General features: G+C 35.9%; 1 protein-coding gene across 1 annotated transcript; it reads left to right on the top strand.

Moving 5' to 3' along the window:
* Nucleotides 1–330: 330 nt before the first annotated feature.
* On the top strand, nt 331–5,512 carry 18w (18 wheeler). Its single transcript, XM_073988506.1, has one exon. It carries the CDS (start codon nt 930–932, stop codon nt 5,163–5,165), a length of 4,236 nt encoding a protein of 1,411 aa, XP_073844607.1. The 5' UTR covers nt 331–929; the 3' UTR covers nt 5,166–5,512.
* The last annotated feature ends 12,694 nt before the right edge of the window (nt 5,513–18,206 follow it).

Here is an 18,206-nt window from a genome sequence, read left to right as displayed (position 1 = left end):
GTGTGTGCACTCATAATGTTAAAACAACACCAGCCACCATGGCTTGTTGTAATGCATTTCATGTTTGTTGTAGTTAAACGATGACGATGAGTGTGAATAGTTGTTGCTTGACTTGTTTGTTAGTTTGAATGCCTCCTATGTGTGTGTGTGTGAAGTGTGTGTCGTTCAGCCTCTGTGTTTATATCGGTGTAATGTTAGTTTTATGACAGCATGGACACACAGATACGAATACTATGGCCACATACTCTCGCCCAAAGAGCAAACAACACACAGAATTTTATTTTCAACTAGGCAACGGAGTCTCAACTAAACCGAATCATAATCAGTTTGAGTTGAAACGTTAAGCGGTAAACATGTTTTAGAAAAATAGCTCTTCCGTTACTAAAATACAATTTTTTACTTAACAACACACACACACATAAAATCACTTAGAAAAAATATTAAGACGAAGAGAAGCAAGAAGAAAAAAATATTACAAACGAAAACTTAACGTCTCAAAGAAAAATAATAAAAAATATTTATGAAAACGAAATAACAAAATAAATTAGTGAAATAATTTAAAATAAACGCTTGTTACGTTACGTCTGACCTACACACATGGATTACGGGTTTACGGTTTAACAACAAGACAAGCGATCACAAAATAAATTCAAGTGACAATATTCAAAACCAAAAAAATGCATCAACACTAAAAATTAATACAAATAATATTGTGCAACAAAAATAAAATTAGAAGAAATTCTAAAACAATTTAGCAACAATGAAAGAATAAATTGCAAGAAAACAAAAAAACCAAAAGTGTTCAAATCACAAGTGTTTAAACCACAAAAAATCCATTGAACATCCATCATCACCGCCATCAGCAGGACTTAAAGTCCATCATCATTGTTAATTTTGTTTTTTGCATCATCTCCAAAAAATCAACAAAAATGTCTTTCTACGCCTGCGCCTCGTTTTTACTACTTACCGCCACTATGGCTGTAAGCGGTGTTAGTTCACAATGTTCATGGGAATTTGTACGCACAACCATGGACATTAAGTGTAATATACGTGCCATTGATATAACCCAACAATTGGATTTACAAGTTGCCGAAACCGCCACACGCCTAGAAATAGCCTGTTCCAATGATGTCCTCTATGCCAGTGATTTGGGCAATAAGACATTTATGCGCCTGCAAAAGTTATCGGAATTACAAATTGATTCGTGTAAAATGCAACGTCTAGCGGAAAATACATTCGAAGGTTTAATGTCGTTGAAACGTTTAACGGTACAGACCCACAATGCCGTCTGGGGTCCCGGTAAAACATTGGACATTTCACCACAAGCGTTTTACGGTTTACGTGAATTGTCGGAATTAAGTTTGGCCGATAACAACATACGCCAATTGCCCGAAGGTGTTTGGTGTACCATGCAAAATCTCCAAGTCCTCAACTTGACATCGAATCGTATTCGTGCCGCCGAATCATTGGGTTTCTCCGAAAAATTGTGCACTTTGAATGGTGCAAGTGGTGCTGCTGAGTTACAAGTCTTGGATGTTTCCTACAATGAATTGCGTTCCTTGCCCGATGTTTGGGGTGCCTCACGCCTAAGACGCCTACAACAATTGAATTTGCAACACAACAACATATCCTCCTTGGCTGCCAATTCATTGGCTGGTCTCTCCTCATTGCGCGTGCTAAACCTATCCTACAACCACTTGGAAACACTGCCAGCTGATTCATTTGCCGGCAACAAGGAATTGCGTGAAATCCACTTGCAAGGCAATGAATTGTACGATCTACCAAAGGGACTTTTCCATCGTTTGGAACAACTGCTCGTCCTCGACTTGAGTGGCAATCAATTGACCTCCCATCATGTTGACAATAACACTTTTGCTGGTCTCATCCGTCTTATTGTCCTCAACTTGGCCAACAATGCTTTGACACGCATTGGCTCAAAAACCTTCAAAGAATTGTATTTCCTACAAATTTTGGATATGCGCAACAACTCCATTGGTCACATTGAAGATGGCGCCTTCCTGCCATTGTACAATCTCCACACCCTGAATTTGGCCGAAAATCGTCTACACACCTTGGACAATCGCATCTTCAACGGTCTCTATGTCCTTACCAAATTGACTTTGAATAACAATTTGATAAGCATTGTTGAGTCCCAAGCCTTCCGTAATTGTTCTGATCTCAAAGAATTGGATTTGAGTTCGAATCAATTGGCTGAAGTCCCAGAAGCTGTACAAGATTTGAGCATGCTGAAAACCTTGGATTTGGGTGAAAATCAAATTTCCGACTTCAAAAATGGTACCTTCCGCAATTTGAACCAATTGACCGGTTTGCGTTTGATTGACAATCGTATTGGCAACATTACCGTTGGCATGTTCAGCGATTTGCCTCGTTTAAGTGTTTTAAATTTGGCCAAGAATCGCATTCAATCCATTGAACGTGGCGCCTTCGACAAGAACAGCGAAATTGAAGCCATCCGCCTGGACAAGAACTTCCTCACCGACATCAATGGCATTTTTGCCACTTTGGCTTCATTGTTGTGGCTAAACCTCTCGGAAAATCATTTGGTATGGTTCGATTATGCCTTTATCCCATCGAATTTGAAATGGCTGGATATCCATGGCAACTACATCGAAGCCTTGGGTAACTACTACAAACTCCAGGAGGAGATTCGCGTAACCACCTTAGATGCCAGCCATAATCGCATTACTGAAATTGGTGCCATGGCTGTGCCAAACTCAATTGAATTGCTGTTCATCAACAACAACATCATCAGCCAAGTTCAACCCAACACCTTTGTGGATAAAACTAAATTGTCACGCGTTGATTTGTATGCTAATGTGTTGTCCAAATTGGCTTTGAACTCGCTACGCGTTGCTCCAGTTGCTGCCGACAAACCCGTCCCCGAATTCTATTTGGGCGGTAATCCTTTCGAATGTGACTGCAGCATGGAATGGTTGCAACGCATTAACAACATGACCACCCGCCAACATCCTCGCATCATCGATTTGGCTAATATCGAATGTCTGATGCCTCATAGCCGTAACGCCCCCATTCGTCCTTTGTCATCATTGTCTAGCAGCGATTTTGTCTGCAAATACACCTCCCATTGTCCGGCGACTTGCCACTGCTGTGATTTCGAACAATGCGACTGTGAAATGGTTTGCCCAGAGAATTGTACCTGTTTCCATGATGCTACCTGGTCTACGAACATTGTCGACTGTGGGAAACAAAATCGCATTAACTTGCCACAACGCATTCCCCAGGATGTCACCGATTTGTATTTGGATGGCAATAATCTACCAGTAATCGATGCTCAGGTGTTTGCGGGCAAACGTAATCTACGTGCTCTCTACCTGAACTCTTCAAATGTGGTGACAATTCAAAACGGCAGCTTCGCCGAGCTCAGCATGTTGCGTTCTCTTCATTTGGAAAACAATAAATTGCAGTCCCTCGATGGCAGTGAATTCAATCAATTGTCTCTGCTCAAAGAATTGTATTTGCACAATAACCTGCTCACGTCCATCTCCAACAATACCTTCGGTCCATTGGTTTCATTGAAGGTTTTGCGTCTAGACAACAATCGTTTGACCTCAATGCCCATTGCTCAATTGGCCAGTCTCCAGTATCGCAACAGTCTACAAGGCTTGACAATGGGCCGCAACTCCTGGTCTTGCCGTTGTCAGTTCTTGCAAAGCTTGGCTCAATTTGTTGCCGACAATGCCATGGTCATCCGTGATTCCCAGGATATCTACTGTGTGGATAATGGTGTTAAGCGTGAACTGGAATTGTTCACCCAGCATGGTGTTGACTGCAGTGAATTGTTGGAGAATGCCAGCAATATGGCCTCCCAAGATGTATCCGGTGGCTATGTACCCCTCTTGGCTGCTGTTTTGGTATTGATCTTCCTAATTGTGGTCTTGATCATTGTCTTTGTGTTCAGAGAGTCGGTGAGAATGTGGCTATTTGCCCACTATGGTGTGAGGGTGTGTGAGCCAAGATTCGAAGATGCCGGTAAATTGTACGATGCCATTATTTTACATTCCGAAAAAGACTATGAATTTGTGTGCCGTAACATTGCCACCGAATTGGAACATGGTCGTCCACCATTCCGTCTATGCATTCAACAACGTGATTTACCACCCCAGGCTAGTCAATTGCAAATTGTTGAAGCAGCCCGGGCCTCAAGGAAAATCATTTTAGTTTTGACCCGCAATCTACTGGCCACTGAATGGAATCGTTTGGAATTCCGTAATGCATTCCATGAAGCTTTGCGTGGTTTGGCCCAAAAATTGGTAATTATTGAAGAAACAAATGTCTCGGCCGAAGCTGAAGATGTCGCCGAACTATCACCCTATTTGAAATCGGTTCCTTCAAATCGTTTGCTAACCTGTGATCGCTACTTCTGGGAGAAATTGCGCTATGCCATACCAATTGAATTGTCTCCACGCGGCAACAACTACACCTTGGACCATCATGAACGTTTCAAGCAACCAGTTTCCCCTGGAGTTCTCTTCAGACAAGCTCCCCCACCACCAGCCTATTATCAAGAAGATATGGAAGCAAATTATTCATCTGCCACCACTGCCACTCCATCACCAAGACCCACCAGACACGGCCAACGTATTGTTGATGCCATGCCAATGCGTCCACCAAGTGAACACATCTATCACAGCATAGAATCGGAATATGGTTATGAACAACACGAAGCTTTGTCAATGATACCAAATGGCATGTCCACCAGCCGTCATCATCCTCATCATCAGCACTTGGCTCCTCCTTCAAACGCTATGTTTCGCCAAGGTAACAACCCTCGTTTGTCAATGAATGCACCACAAGTTGCTGCTGCTGGCCAACAGCAATGGAGACCCTCAACGCTAATGGCCCAGCCACAACAACAACAGCAGCAACAACAACAATTCCAACCAGCCACAGCCCCTGTACATTTGCGCAGTGGTAGCAATTTAAGTCAATGCAGTACCAGTACACAATCGACAGCGGCTTTGGCACAAACGCCTCAGCCACAAGCTTCCACTTCCGCGGCTGCCCAACAGCAACAACAACAACAGCAGTCAGCAGCTGCCACAGGTGTGACTCCAGCCACAAGTAATGAGGGTTCAGCGCCGTCAGCGAATAAAAACACCACCAATCAAGCCTTTTTAGTGTAAAGAAATAAAGCAACAACAAAAGGCAAACCAAGGGTAAGAAGGGCCGGGTAATAAATAGCAGTCGTGCAAAAGCGACCAAAGCAGCCATTTCTACTACTCAACTTTCTACATACACCAGCACCAGCGACGACGAAGTTGGTTGTATGGATGGACGGACGGTGAGACTACACACAAAGGCCATGTTTCCAAGATGGTGGATATCATCATAACCGTGGAAGCTTTATGCTATGTGGACGACCCTCCTCATGTAGAGCAGTAGAACGGATAACAGCCCCATACAAAAAACTGAAAACAAAAATACAAAAGACTTTCCATAGGAATATAGAGTAGGTAAAACAAAAACAAAATATGCATTTAGCCAAGAGGATGGACGACGATGATGATTTCGATGTAGCAACGAGCCAAGGTTTGAGGTTAAACACTCAACAGGGAACGATGATGACGACAACGTCGAGGGAAGTTAGGAAGAGAAAAGCAGTACCACTTTTTTCAAATTCAATGTGATATTAAATAATTATTTAACTAAAAAACTAATAACTATTAAAACAAAACTCTAATGTATTATAAATGAATAGTTAATCTAAATTATAAACGAACACACATTCAAAGCCACTTAAATTAAATATTAGCATATAAATATAATTATTTTTTAAACAATTATTATTTTTTAATAATTTTTCCGAATAGGTTCTAAAAATCCATAAAGTAAGCAAACGAGAAAAAATCCCATAACCACCATTACATGTGTAAATAGACGACTACCACTGTTTAGTTTTGTTCTTGTGTATGTTCATTAAAAACAAATTGTTGTAAATATTGTATCGCGCATTAGTTATTACCTAGTAATAGTTATTGTAATGAAATTTAGTAAGGAGAGAAAAATGTAATGTTATTTATAGTTTATTTGAAAAACAAAACTACAAATGTAAATTTCTATTTCCTAAGTATATATTATAAAACAAAACCACAAAAAGTTAACTAAAACTATTAAAACAAAATTCACAAAAAATCCAAAAAAAAACTATTAAAAATTATAAAAAAAAAACAAATAAAACCAACCAAACACAGCAATGTGGGTAATCATGTTTCACATGATTATTTCAAATATTTCAAAAAATTAAATCTTTTCTGGAGTTTTTATTTATTACAAAGGGGATTTACATACATTATGGGCAATGGGGGAATGTACACACAAAAGGGAGAGGGCAAAGCACAGCAACAACAAAAAATAATGACTGAAAAACTATAGAACAAAAACTGGGAAAAAAATAGCTAAAAACAAAAAACCTTTTTAAAATATGGGACAAATATAATGTGAGGAGTAGTAGCGCTTGACACTAAGCACTCCTTAATCCCTAGCATAGAACAACGAAACAGAAAAAAGAACAAACAACACCAACTATGAACTACTCCACGACCAGTAAAAGGCAGCAATAGTGTTTTTGTTGTTGCTCTTCGTCACATTGTTTGCTTAAAACACTATGAAAACTAAAATAATAACAACAACATGTACGAGTATAACGCTATGCACACATTCTCTGCAACAAAAAACACCATTAAATTCCTACTAAAAGTGACAATATTTGAAAATGAGAAAGTTTTTTTTTGTTTCGTTTTATAGATATTAAATAATTTTTTTAGAAGAATTGAATTCAAACTAAAATGCTTTTTTGGAAATACTCAATAACTGATACATCTTTTATGGAAAAACTTAAACTCAATGAACAGAAATTAATTTAATTTTTAAATTTGTTAAAGAGAAAGACTTTTTAACTTTAATTTGATGCCAAGTGTACAGTGACTCAAAAGTGCAGGTGATTCTACACTACATTTGTTTAAAGTGAAAAGGGGTACATGTGACCGGAAACAGTATTTTTTAGCACAATTATCAAACACTTTAAAATATATTGGAATATAACAAATTTTAATCAAATAGGTATGTATGGTACATCTTTTGCCACATTACATTGAAATCGATTTGGAAATAGACATATGCTAAAAACGAAAATAAATTTTAAATTACATACAGTATGCAAAGTTCATATTCGTACATCCCTAAAAACTGAATAAAATCGTTGTTAACTACATATTTAATATGCAAATGTGAAACAATATTAAAACTAATTTTTAATTTATTCCGTCATTTAGGTATAGATGGCGCCTATGTGGTTGGCAAAGTTCGTATTCGTACACCTAGAAGCACTATTTATTTGTGGTATTTAAGGGTTTTTTAAGCTAAATACCACTAATTTTTTCTTTTCGTCTATTGGAATGCTTATGCTGTAGAAACATGTTAAAATAACAATTTTTTTATTAAAAATATTGCATGAATAGGAGGTCGGTATGATTAACTATGACAATTTATTCCCGAATTTTTGACGAAAATAGGTAATAGCAGTCCTTCTGCAACAATGTTCATCATATGCACATAAATGTTTCCAGCGTGTGGAAATGCAACGAAACGTAATCTGGGCTAGGGAAATATAAATTTATTTTTTGTTTCTACGCCTTAAAAAACACAAGTTCCGTTTTATATTTGGCATAAAATGAATTAAAGCTTTAGAATACGGATGCGAAAATCACTTTATGTCGAAATCTGTGAGAAATTATGAGTAACAATTAAGCTACACCAGTCTTCATTTTGTCTGCGTACGACTGAAATTCTACGCTTACCATGAACGAGAGTTATGGCTTACAAAATTGCAAAATAATGGTTTTTACTTCTAGATAATATTATTTCTTTACCGAATGGTCCAAAATTATTACATAAATTTCAAAGGAATGGAGTAAGTTGCCCAGTAATGAAGGTGGGTTAACCTATTGAAGAAATGCATTATTTTCGAGGAAATTTTCGTCCTTAATAATATATTATTCCTCGTTATTTCCATATGTCTTGACATAGCATGGTTTTCAAAACTTATTTCTTAAATTATAATAAATTTTAGACCAACTATAGAACGAAACTTGCAATTTTTACGACGTAGAAACAAAAAATGTCTTTACGTTACCTTAGCCGGGATTACGTTTCGTTACATTTCCAAGCGCTGGCAACATTTAATTCCATATGAGACCTCGAATATTGTTGCAGAAGGACTGCTATTAGCTATTTTCATCAAAAATTCGGGAATAAATTGCCATAGTTAATCACATCAATCACATTTTTCTTAAGTATTTCCAATGTTTGTCCGAATTTTATTTATGCAATAAAAATATTGTTATTTTTACATTTTTCTACAGAACAAGCATTGTAAAAGACGAAAAGAACAAAAAATAGTGGAATTTCGCTTAAAAAGTCCTTAAATACTACAAATATATTGTGCTTCTAGGTGTACGAATACGAACTTTGCCACCCACATAGGCGCCATCTATACCTAATTGACGGAATAAACTAAAAATTCGATTTGATCGTTTTAAATCTTTCCTCTTCCTAATAATTCCCATCAATTGTTTCATATTTGCTTATAAAGTGTTGAATAAATAACGATTTTATTCAGATTTGAGGCGTGTACGAATATGAACTTTGCATACTGTATCCAATTCTGCCATGAATTTTAGCATATAATTGAAATCAGAATTTACCGAAGTTCTTTGACCAATATAACTCTGACATATCAAAAATTCAATCGGCAAACGTAGCAAATATGGTGTCTGCGTTAGTGTAGGGCAATCTAGTTCACCAACTGGATCGGTCCTTCTTGGACCGTTTCTCCTTAATCTCGATATTTTGTTTCTTCAAAAACACCATTCAGCTCAGTAGTTCCATTTACTTCAACTGTGCTTTCGTTCACCTGTAGTTTTAGTGTTCGATTCTTTCCATGGTAAAGAGCAATGGTATGGTATGGTAAATAATAGTATTTCTTCACTCTAAAACTTTATGAAAATATGGTAATAATCCAAAATGTTTTACAATCGATGAATCCGAGATTCACCCATTCAGAATTCGCGTTAACATATTCTATATAGTATGACTGAAATCCTTTAAAATGAAGTGTTTTAGGAGGGATCCCATAATACCGACCATTAAAATTAATATTCGTGGAAGCTGGTATAGCATCAATGTAGAAAAATATATAAAAATGGGTTGAAGCCAACAAGTTTTTTTATGTTCCCTTCCGATTTCTGGCTTAACCTTATATTTTATAGACCTATGCCCAAAGAGAGAATCACGGAATACTCCATGGGCAACATGATACTTGTGTATGATTTTCCGATATATCCACTGCGTCCACCTAAAATTGATGCTGACATTTTAATAATCCGGAAGGATGCTCCTTACAGCATCCTAGTAAATGGAGTCTAAAGGCCAAAATTTGATGCGTGAATTTTCTTAAAAAAAACTATTTTTTGCGTGTAAAATTTACAAGTGTCATTCAATCTCCTTTGAACCCCGCGTGAATTTAGTTTTCTTACACGACGGATCTAATAAGCCCTTCCGCGATCAAATCCATCCACTTAGACCGCGGATATAGATACCTTGGAAATAGGAAAATCAGCAAAAATAGGTTTTGACAAATCCGCGTACTAAACCGCAATTTTTTTAAATTTTTAGATAAATGGTATCCTTTATACGAGATTATAATATTTGCGAAAACGCGTGTCATAAATTACAGAGATACGCCAGTAATATGGGTCTTTTACGCAAAATATAATGTGGAGGCACATCCGCGGTTCCAGAAGGATCTATTTGAAATAGGGTTATATGGACGTATTTTTAATTAGCGATAAAGAAACCGGATGTGCATCAAAATCGTATGCACATTGCGCGACTTTTACCCACTTTAAGGTTTTTGGCATTGTGAGATGCAACGCGAATAAAATGCTTTTTAATTTTCATATTTTTTAAAGGATTGTAATTTTGATAGTACTCTTAATTTCCTATCCTTATAAGTTATCACAGTAAGCAGTTAAGCTCTCGCGATGTTAAACCATGTTTCTTGATGAAGTTTTAGCAGTATACATTAATTATTGTATGCGATTTTAGCGAAATAGTTGGAGAACTCTCAAATATTTTTTTCTAATTTTTCTAATCGAACCAAAAAATATATTTGGAATAATATTTTAACAATATGTTCTTTTCTTTTGTTGTTGCTATAATATGCGATTTATAAAGCCAATGTGTATAATTTCGGTTTCATATTTTTTACGCGTTGTCTAGATTCTGTATGTATTTTTAATTTATTTTTTTAGAGGTTTTTACCGGCCCTGGGGTAGTATAATTTAGATTTGCCTCCCAGATTTTTTTAATTTTTTTGATTTTTCGCGTAAATGAAAACAAATTTTAGAAATTATGGTGCATCTACTGATGAATAATATTTTTTTCTTTATAAGAAAATAAAAACCGCTATAACTTTAGCGCGCATCGGCCAGATTTGAAACCAGATTTTTCTCCCTTAATTTCTATACCAAAAATCGAAAATGTGCACGCAAAAAAAAAAATGTTTTAATTTTTTTCAAATGGAATTGTAAAGGAAATTTGGTTTTTACCATATAACGAAATATCACAATTTTATAACTCGAAGTTATGAGTTGAACAATTTCGTTTCGGAAAATTGTCTGGAAAAATGTAGCTAATATAGTCAGAAAAATCGAGATGGCATCGAGAGGTGCCTCCATTTTTTTAAGGTTTTGCTAGAATATAATACCTGAAATTCAATTTTAATATTGTGGGTCCAATTTTTCTAGTAGGAAACAGGAGATTGGTGTTGAGCCCAACAGTTATGGGGGTTTTATTCCTTCATAAAAAATAGTAAAGAAATACCCTTTGTGTTGTAATATGAAAGTATATTTATAAATCGTAAACAACATTTGATATCTATCCGCAGATGCTTAAATACTTCTTAAATTTATTTTTATACAAAAAATTACTAACAAATCGTAGAATAGATTTAACTTATTCTAACTCAGAGTCCATATAAATCTCTAAAAAATATATTAAAAATAAGTACAGAATCTAGACAACGCGTAGATGTGAGACCAAAATTGTAAAGCTTGGCTTTATAACTTGCATATTAGAGCAAGAACAACAGATGAAAACTTATTGTTGGAATATTATTTCAAAAATACATTTGTTGCCGTCAGTTGCATCTGACTATTAAAAATCTCTGAAGTGGGTAAAAATTTCGCGATGCGCATATTATTATAAGGTACACCTCATATCAATGACCGCCTATTAACATTACGTCAATGACCGCCTATAAACATTTTCGTCAAGAACCCAGGATGTGATACCACATTCTATTCTGCTTTAAATGTTACTCCCGAATCTCTGTAATTTATGGCACACCTTTTTGGCAAATACTATAATCGGGTATAAAGTAACAAAAATAAATAATTACACGAGGTTCAACGTTAACGCTGTAACTTTAAAGACAAAAAATTGTTTTTTTAATGTAAATTTAAGCACCAAAATTTCGACTTTGGACTCCTATTACTAGGAAACTGCACAGGGCACACTCGTGAAATATACAACGATGTGGAATCACGAGTTCTACAGTTCTAAAGGGTTATCCATTTCGTGGTTTCAAAAGTCAACGTAAGTAAAACACATATAGAATATTATTTATTTATTTTATATAGAATGGAATATTTTTTCATGATATTTCTTTTTTATTATACAGTTTGAACGTTGACATTATGTATGAAACACTACATTATTTAAATGACCTCCACGCTAACTGTTGCGAGCATTGATTCTTTTAAGGTAATTTTCGACCATAGTTTGACACATATTGGGCAGTATCTCAGCAATAACTTGACGAATGTTGGTTTTGAAGTTGATGGTTTATCATCACGGTCTTTCGCGTATTCCCATAAAAAGTCTAATGGTGTCAAATAGCATGATCTTGGCCAGTGGCCAGTTTATATCGCCACGACAAGAAATTACGCGGCCAGGAAATGTCTCTTGCAATAAAGCCATATTCGCTCAAGCTGTGTGACATGTGGCACCGTCTTGTTGAAACCACACATTCTTCAAGCCGTATTCTTCAATAGCAGGCAAAAAAGCCGGTTATCATATGACCATAGCGTATGACCATACATATGTATATTGTTCTTTATGGATTCTCAGACAAATATTTGGTGTTGTTGCAATGAATGAATGAATGGACTAACAAATTTGATACACCCACATCTAATGGTGGCAAGTATAACAATGGATAATGTGGCTTAAAGCTTTCAAATGCCGAAAATTGGGTGTACCTCTTCCGTGGGTGCTATTTTAAAACATGCACCTATGTACATATATCCACAATTCTCTGTAGGAAGGTTGTATACCCATATCGAATACTAAATAAAGAATGTCTGTCATTTGGTTAGGTTAATGTCCCTCAAACCATCAAAATGCCTAAAATCGGCAGGTACTTTCTATGGAGGGTATATTACAAAGTGGACTTGTACCGACCATTCTCAGCTTGAACGTTTTGTACCACCAATGGTTAGATAATGCGGCTAGAACCTTAAAAGTACCGAAAATCGGTACTGGAGGGAGGTATATCAAAGCGTAAACTATATACCGAATTTTATACCGAAATCGGACCGTACAGTTCCATAGAGCCCAGCTCCCTGTAATGATAATTTTGTTGACTTTTTTATACTGTACTCACAAAAGTTAAAAAGCTCAAAGTACTGAAAATCGGGAGGTATTGTTCTATGGTATCAAAACCTGGACCTGGACCATTTTCAATACCAAATTTTAGTCACTTCTGTTGAATAATATGGCTAAAAGTTTAAAAATACCGAAAATCGAGGGGTATACCCCAAACGAAGACTAGGTCCCAAATTTTATCTATTTCGGTTTGATAATTACGCTGAAAATTTTGTTAGTTAAGTTTTTTCTAGAGACCCTGTAAGGCATAAGGAATTAGCGTTATATCTTTGTTCACTGTTGTTTTAGCTTATTTTTGAGATGACATGTCTGACATTATTTTCGTAGCAGAGGTCCGCAAAATGCATATAAAAGGCACACTCTATTGCCTTTTCCCAAAAGCGAATAGTGCAGTGCCTTGCACATAAAAAATATGAATGTGCAAAAAGCAGATTCACCCCAAAAAATGATTCACTGCTTTAGTGCATGCTTGCTTGCTTTTACATTTGTATTCACACGATTCGCAAATGCAGTATGCACAATACTGCATACCAACACACAGTATCGTACCATCTTCTGTTTGAATAAATGAATACATTTGCCAAATTTCGCTTTTTCTTTGAGTTTCTTTAATAATAGGATAAACACCATTACTAGTAATTGTTTTTATTGTCTCAACATTCATTTTTTATGTTTATTAACATGTAAATTTGACCAGAAATATCTACTGCTTTTTGTAATGCAACGTGCTTTTTCGAAGGCAGCGTGCAACAAAAAGGCAACGAGCTCTTTTAGTGTGTTGTGTGTGTGCAATTGGCACACACTGATGAAAGTAAAGGCAAAGCAAGCAATAGCACTAAACAGAGATGGCAATAACAAGCAATGAAGAAGGCACGAAATCGCGAATATGCATTAAAAGCGAGTGGCATTTTGCGGACCTCTGTTTCGTAGATCACGTTGACCTTCTAACTCGCTTCCTTCAATGTCCTTTTCGTCCTTTATTTTAAGAGCCGCTATAAAAGTAAAACAAGATGATGTTTTTTAGCTTCGAAATGTTCTTCAAAAATGTCGCTCAGAAAATTTTAGGTACGGCTCTCGTTGACAACTAATCGATTTTGTCGCGTTTTCGTGCTCCCCAAAATTTGTGTTCACAGCGTAATCGGAAGTTATCGTTCTATGGCGGCTATATGAAGGCCTGAACCTAAACCGACAAATTTTAGGTGGAAAGTTGCTTACCCACAAGGAAGACTTAATACCAAATTTCAGCCATTTTGGCGGGATATTGAGGCCATAACCTTCAGAATACCGGAAATCGGGAGGTACTGTTCTATGGGGGCTATATGAAGAAGTGAACCTGTACCGACAAATTTTATATGGAACGTTTAATACCCCAAATGAAGACCAAATACCAGATTTCAGCCATTTCGGTGGATTACTGTGGCCACAACCGAACATGCCGAAAATCGGGAGGTACCGTTCTATGGGGGCTATATGAAGGCGTGGACCTATACAGAGAAATTTCAGGTGGAAAGTTTTATACCCCCAACGAAGACTAAATACCAAATTTCAGTCAATTCTGTGGGATATTGAGGCTACAACTTTCAAAATACCGAAAATCGGGAGGCACCGTGCTATGGGGGCTATATGAAGACGTGGACCTATACCTACAAACTTCAGGTGGAAAGTTTTATACTCCCAACGAAGACTTTATACAATATACCAGCCATTTAAGTGTGATGTTGAGGCCACAGCCTTCAAAATATCGGAAATAGGGAGGTACCTTTCTATGGGGGCTATATGAAGACGTGGACCCATGCGTACAATTTCAGGTGCAAAGTTTCCTTCCCCTAACGAAGACTTAATACCATATTTCAGCCATTTCGGTGGAATTTTTAGACCACAAATATGTAAAAATATGTCAAAATATGCAAACATTTCTGGGCCTAATTCGTTTTATTTTGTGATAAAACGAGTTTCTGTCTAATCAGATTTTTCTACGACCATCCTAACCATATATGCATTTGCATAGGATTCCGCTGTCTACTTATAACATTTGGCCACCAGATTTTTAAAATAGATCGTAAACATCTACTTGTGAAGCTTTGCAATTTCTTGTATAAGGCTGATGGTGTTAGGCATGATTCGCAACTATAAAATAGTAGGAGAGTGATAAGGCAGGATTTTTCGAAAATCGTACTAGAAGGGTGCAACAAATACTAAGGGGTATTAAAAATTGTACCATTTGATAATCAACACCCAGTCTAGACGGCTGAAGCTATAATCTTAACGATTTGGTTGAAGGTCACTCTTAGTCTGAAGGTGTCAGATAAGGATGTTTCTTTTTTTAAATGCGTACTAGAACGTCGCGAAAAGTGCTGACATTTACTAAATATGGTGCAATTTTTATTGAATGATCCGGTAGAGTTACAATTCTGAAATTTGAAAAAGGGTTGGATTCTGATGGAGTAGATAATAGAGTTAATCTATATATATAAAAGAGCTTAGTAATGACTGAGTGAGTGAGTGACTGACATATCATTGTCCAGACGAAACCGCTGAAGCTAGAAAGTTGGAATTTTGACTGTGGGTTGCAGTTGGTGTATAGGCGTGAGATAAGGCTGGGTTTTTGGAAATTCGAACTAACAGAGTACGAAAAGTACTAAAAGGTACTAAATATGGTACCCTTTGTATTAGGCAAACGGGACGAGCTAGAATTCTAAAATTTGGAATGAGGGTCACTGATGGAGAGTTAGAAAGATGTACCACAGGGTTTTTGGAAATTCGACCTATAAGTGTACGAAAAGTTACTAAATTTAGTACCAATTGTATATTTTCAACGGATATAGATAGAATTTTGGAATTTGGTATGGAAATCAAGTTTGGGAAGTGGTGTTTATAAAAGGAAATGGTTTTTTTTAAATTCGTACTCATGTGTACGAAAAATTCTGAGTGGTACTAAATTTAGCACAATTTGGATTTGGATGAACGGATAGGGCTAGAAACCAGAAATTTGGAATTAAGATTATTGTTGAAGTGTAAGATTGAGATATGGGGGTAGTTTTGTAAATTCGTAATTGTGTCTTCGACAAGTACTAAATGATACGAAATTTGATACAATTTGGAGTTGAGTAAACGGATAGAGCTACAAACCTAAAATATGGAATTAGGATTACTGGTGATGTGTAGGGTTGAGATATTGAGGTAGCGTTAGAAATTCGTACTTAGGTGTACCAAAAGTACTACAGTATACTAAATTTGGTACAATTTGGATTTGGATAAATGGATAGAGGCGGAATCCTGAAATTAGGAATAATGATTACAGTTGGAGTATAGTATTGAGGTAGTTTACTAATTGTGTACGAAAAGTACTAAATGGTACTAATTTGGTTTTGGGTTAACGGATAGAGCTGGGATCCTGAAATTTAGAATTATGGTTACTGCTGGAGTGTAGAATTGTGATAAGATTACTGTTGGAGTATAGCATTGGGGTAGTTTTGGAAATTCGTACTTTTTGCGTAAGAAAAGTACTAAATGGTACTAAATTTGGTACAATTTGGTTTTGGGTGAACGGATAGAGCTGGGATCCTGAAATTTAGAATTAATATTACTGTTAAAGTTTAGGATTGAGCGATGGAGACAGCTTTGGAAAATCGGACTTATGAGTACGGAAAGTACTAAATGGTACTAAATTGGGTACAATTTGGATTTGGGTGAACGGATAGAAAAGGAAACCTGAAATTTGGAATTAAGATTACTGTTGAAGTGTAGGATTGAGATATGGTGTTGGTTTTGGAAATTCCGTCTTATGTGTACGAAAACTCCTAAATGGTATTAAATGTGGGTTTTGGTGAATGGATACAGCCTGAATCGTGAAATTTGGAATTATGATTACTGTTTCGTGGAGGATTGAGGCAGATTTCAGAAATTCGTACTTATGTGTACAAAAAGTACTAAATGGTACCAAATTTGGTACAATTTGGATATGGGTGAACGCATTGAACTAAAATCCTGAAATATATGCTTAATTGTTGGAGTGGAAAAGTATTAAATTGTACCAAATTTGCTATATTAATAAAGGTGGATTTCTGAAATTTGGTACTATAGTAGCTGTTGGTGTGTAGGGTTGAGATATTGATGTGGTTGTGGGTACACGTATCATAAGTGAACGAAAATTACTAAATGCCATAATATTTTGTTCAAATAGTTCAGATAAAGCTGTAAATGAGTATTGCGGTTGGGATATAGTTTTAGATATAGCGATGTAATTTTTGAAACGTATACCTATTATAAGTACTAAATTTGGTACCGTTTTGATGTTGCATAAACGGATATAGCTCGAATTCTGATTTTTTGTATTAGAGTCTATGTTGATGTTCAGATAAAGAGTTTTTGAAATGCATACAAACTCTGAAATTAGGTATGAAGGTCGCTAAGGACGGAATTATTGTGTTGGTATTGGAAATACAAAATAGTACTAAATTTAGTGTTAGTGAAGCTTGAATTATATAATTAATGTGCGAAAAGTACGAAAGTGCAATAAATTTGGTATTGGGCTAAAGAATAGAAGTGGAATTCTGATTTATTATTTATTTGTCATATTCACTGTTAGAGGTAGTAGAACAATAAGTGTACTAGAAGTATTAAATAGTACTAAATATTGAAGCACTGGTATTGATTGTTTATAAAAATCCACCTTTAAAATGTATGGAATGTTTCTACATGTAATACCATGGATTTTTAAAACTGTTGTTTTCATGTTAAGGCGAAGGCGGTTTCTAACTAATGCACTGAAATCAAAAAGTCAAATGTATCTTTTGAACAAAACTGTTTTGTTATTCTGTACGTTTTAGAAAGTACATTTGAAAACATATATCTATGTGACTATTGTTTCACAAGAAGGTTTTTATCCCCTGAGAACAAAAAGGTCTAAATTAAAATGTGTAAAAAATTGACTGTTATATAGGGGCATGTCAAGGCGTGCGCGTTAAGTAACATTTTTTGAATAAAGGTTTTCCCGTACCGTTCTAATAAAACGTGGACTGAAATTTAAAATGTGGGTCGCTATTGATGTCTATTGATGAAGGTCTTTTTTGGAAATTCGAACTAAAGGTATACGAACAGTACTTAAATGAAATTAAATATCTATTAAAATAGGTATTAGTACATCAAAATTTTCAGTGTCCACCATTTTCATATTAAATATTGTTTATTTATTTATGTCACATTCATATATGATACAAAAGCCAAAAAAGGCAAATGATATGTATGCATCGTAAGACTTAAATAACATTATAGAATAAGAGTAAGCAACGATATTGGACAAACCTCTTAAAATAACGTCCGAGAAATTGAGTGACATTGAGTTTATTTGTATATTATTTCCTTTCCGTTCATGGTTCAAATACTCAATACATACAATTTTTATTGAATGATCCGGTGAAGTTACAATTCTGAAATTA

Source organism: Musca autumnalis, unplaced genomic scaffold (assembly GCF_047663935.1).
Source record: "Musca autumnalis isolate F117 unplaced genomic scaffold, ASM4766393v1 scaffold_5, whole genome shotgun sequence".
Classification (NCBI taxonomy): domain Eukaryota; kingdom Metazoa; phylum Arthropoda; class Insecta; order Diptera; family Muscidae; genus Musca; species Musca autumnalis.
Note: the sequence above shows the minus strand (reverse complement) of the source record. Positions and strands in the feature narration are given on the sequence as shown.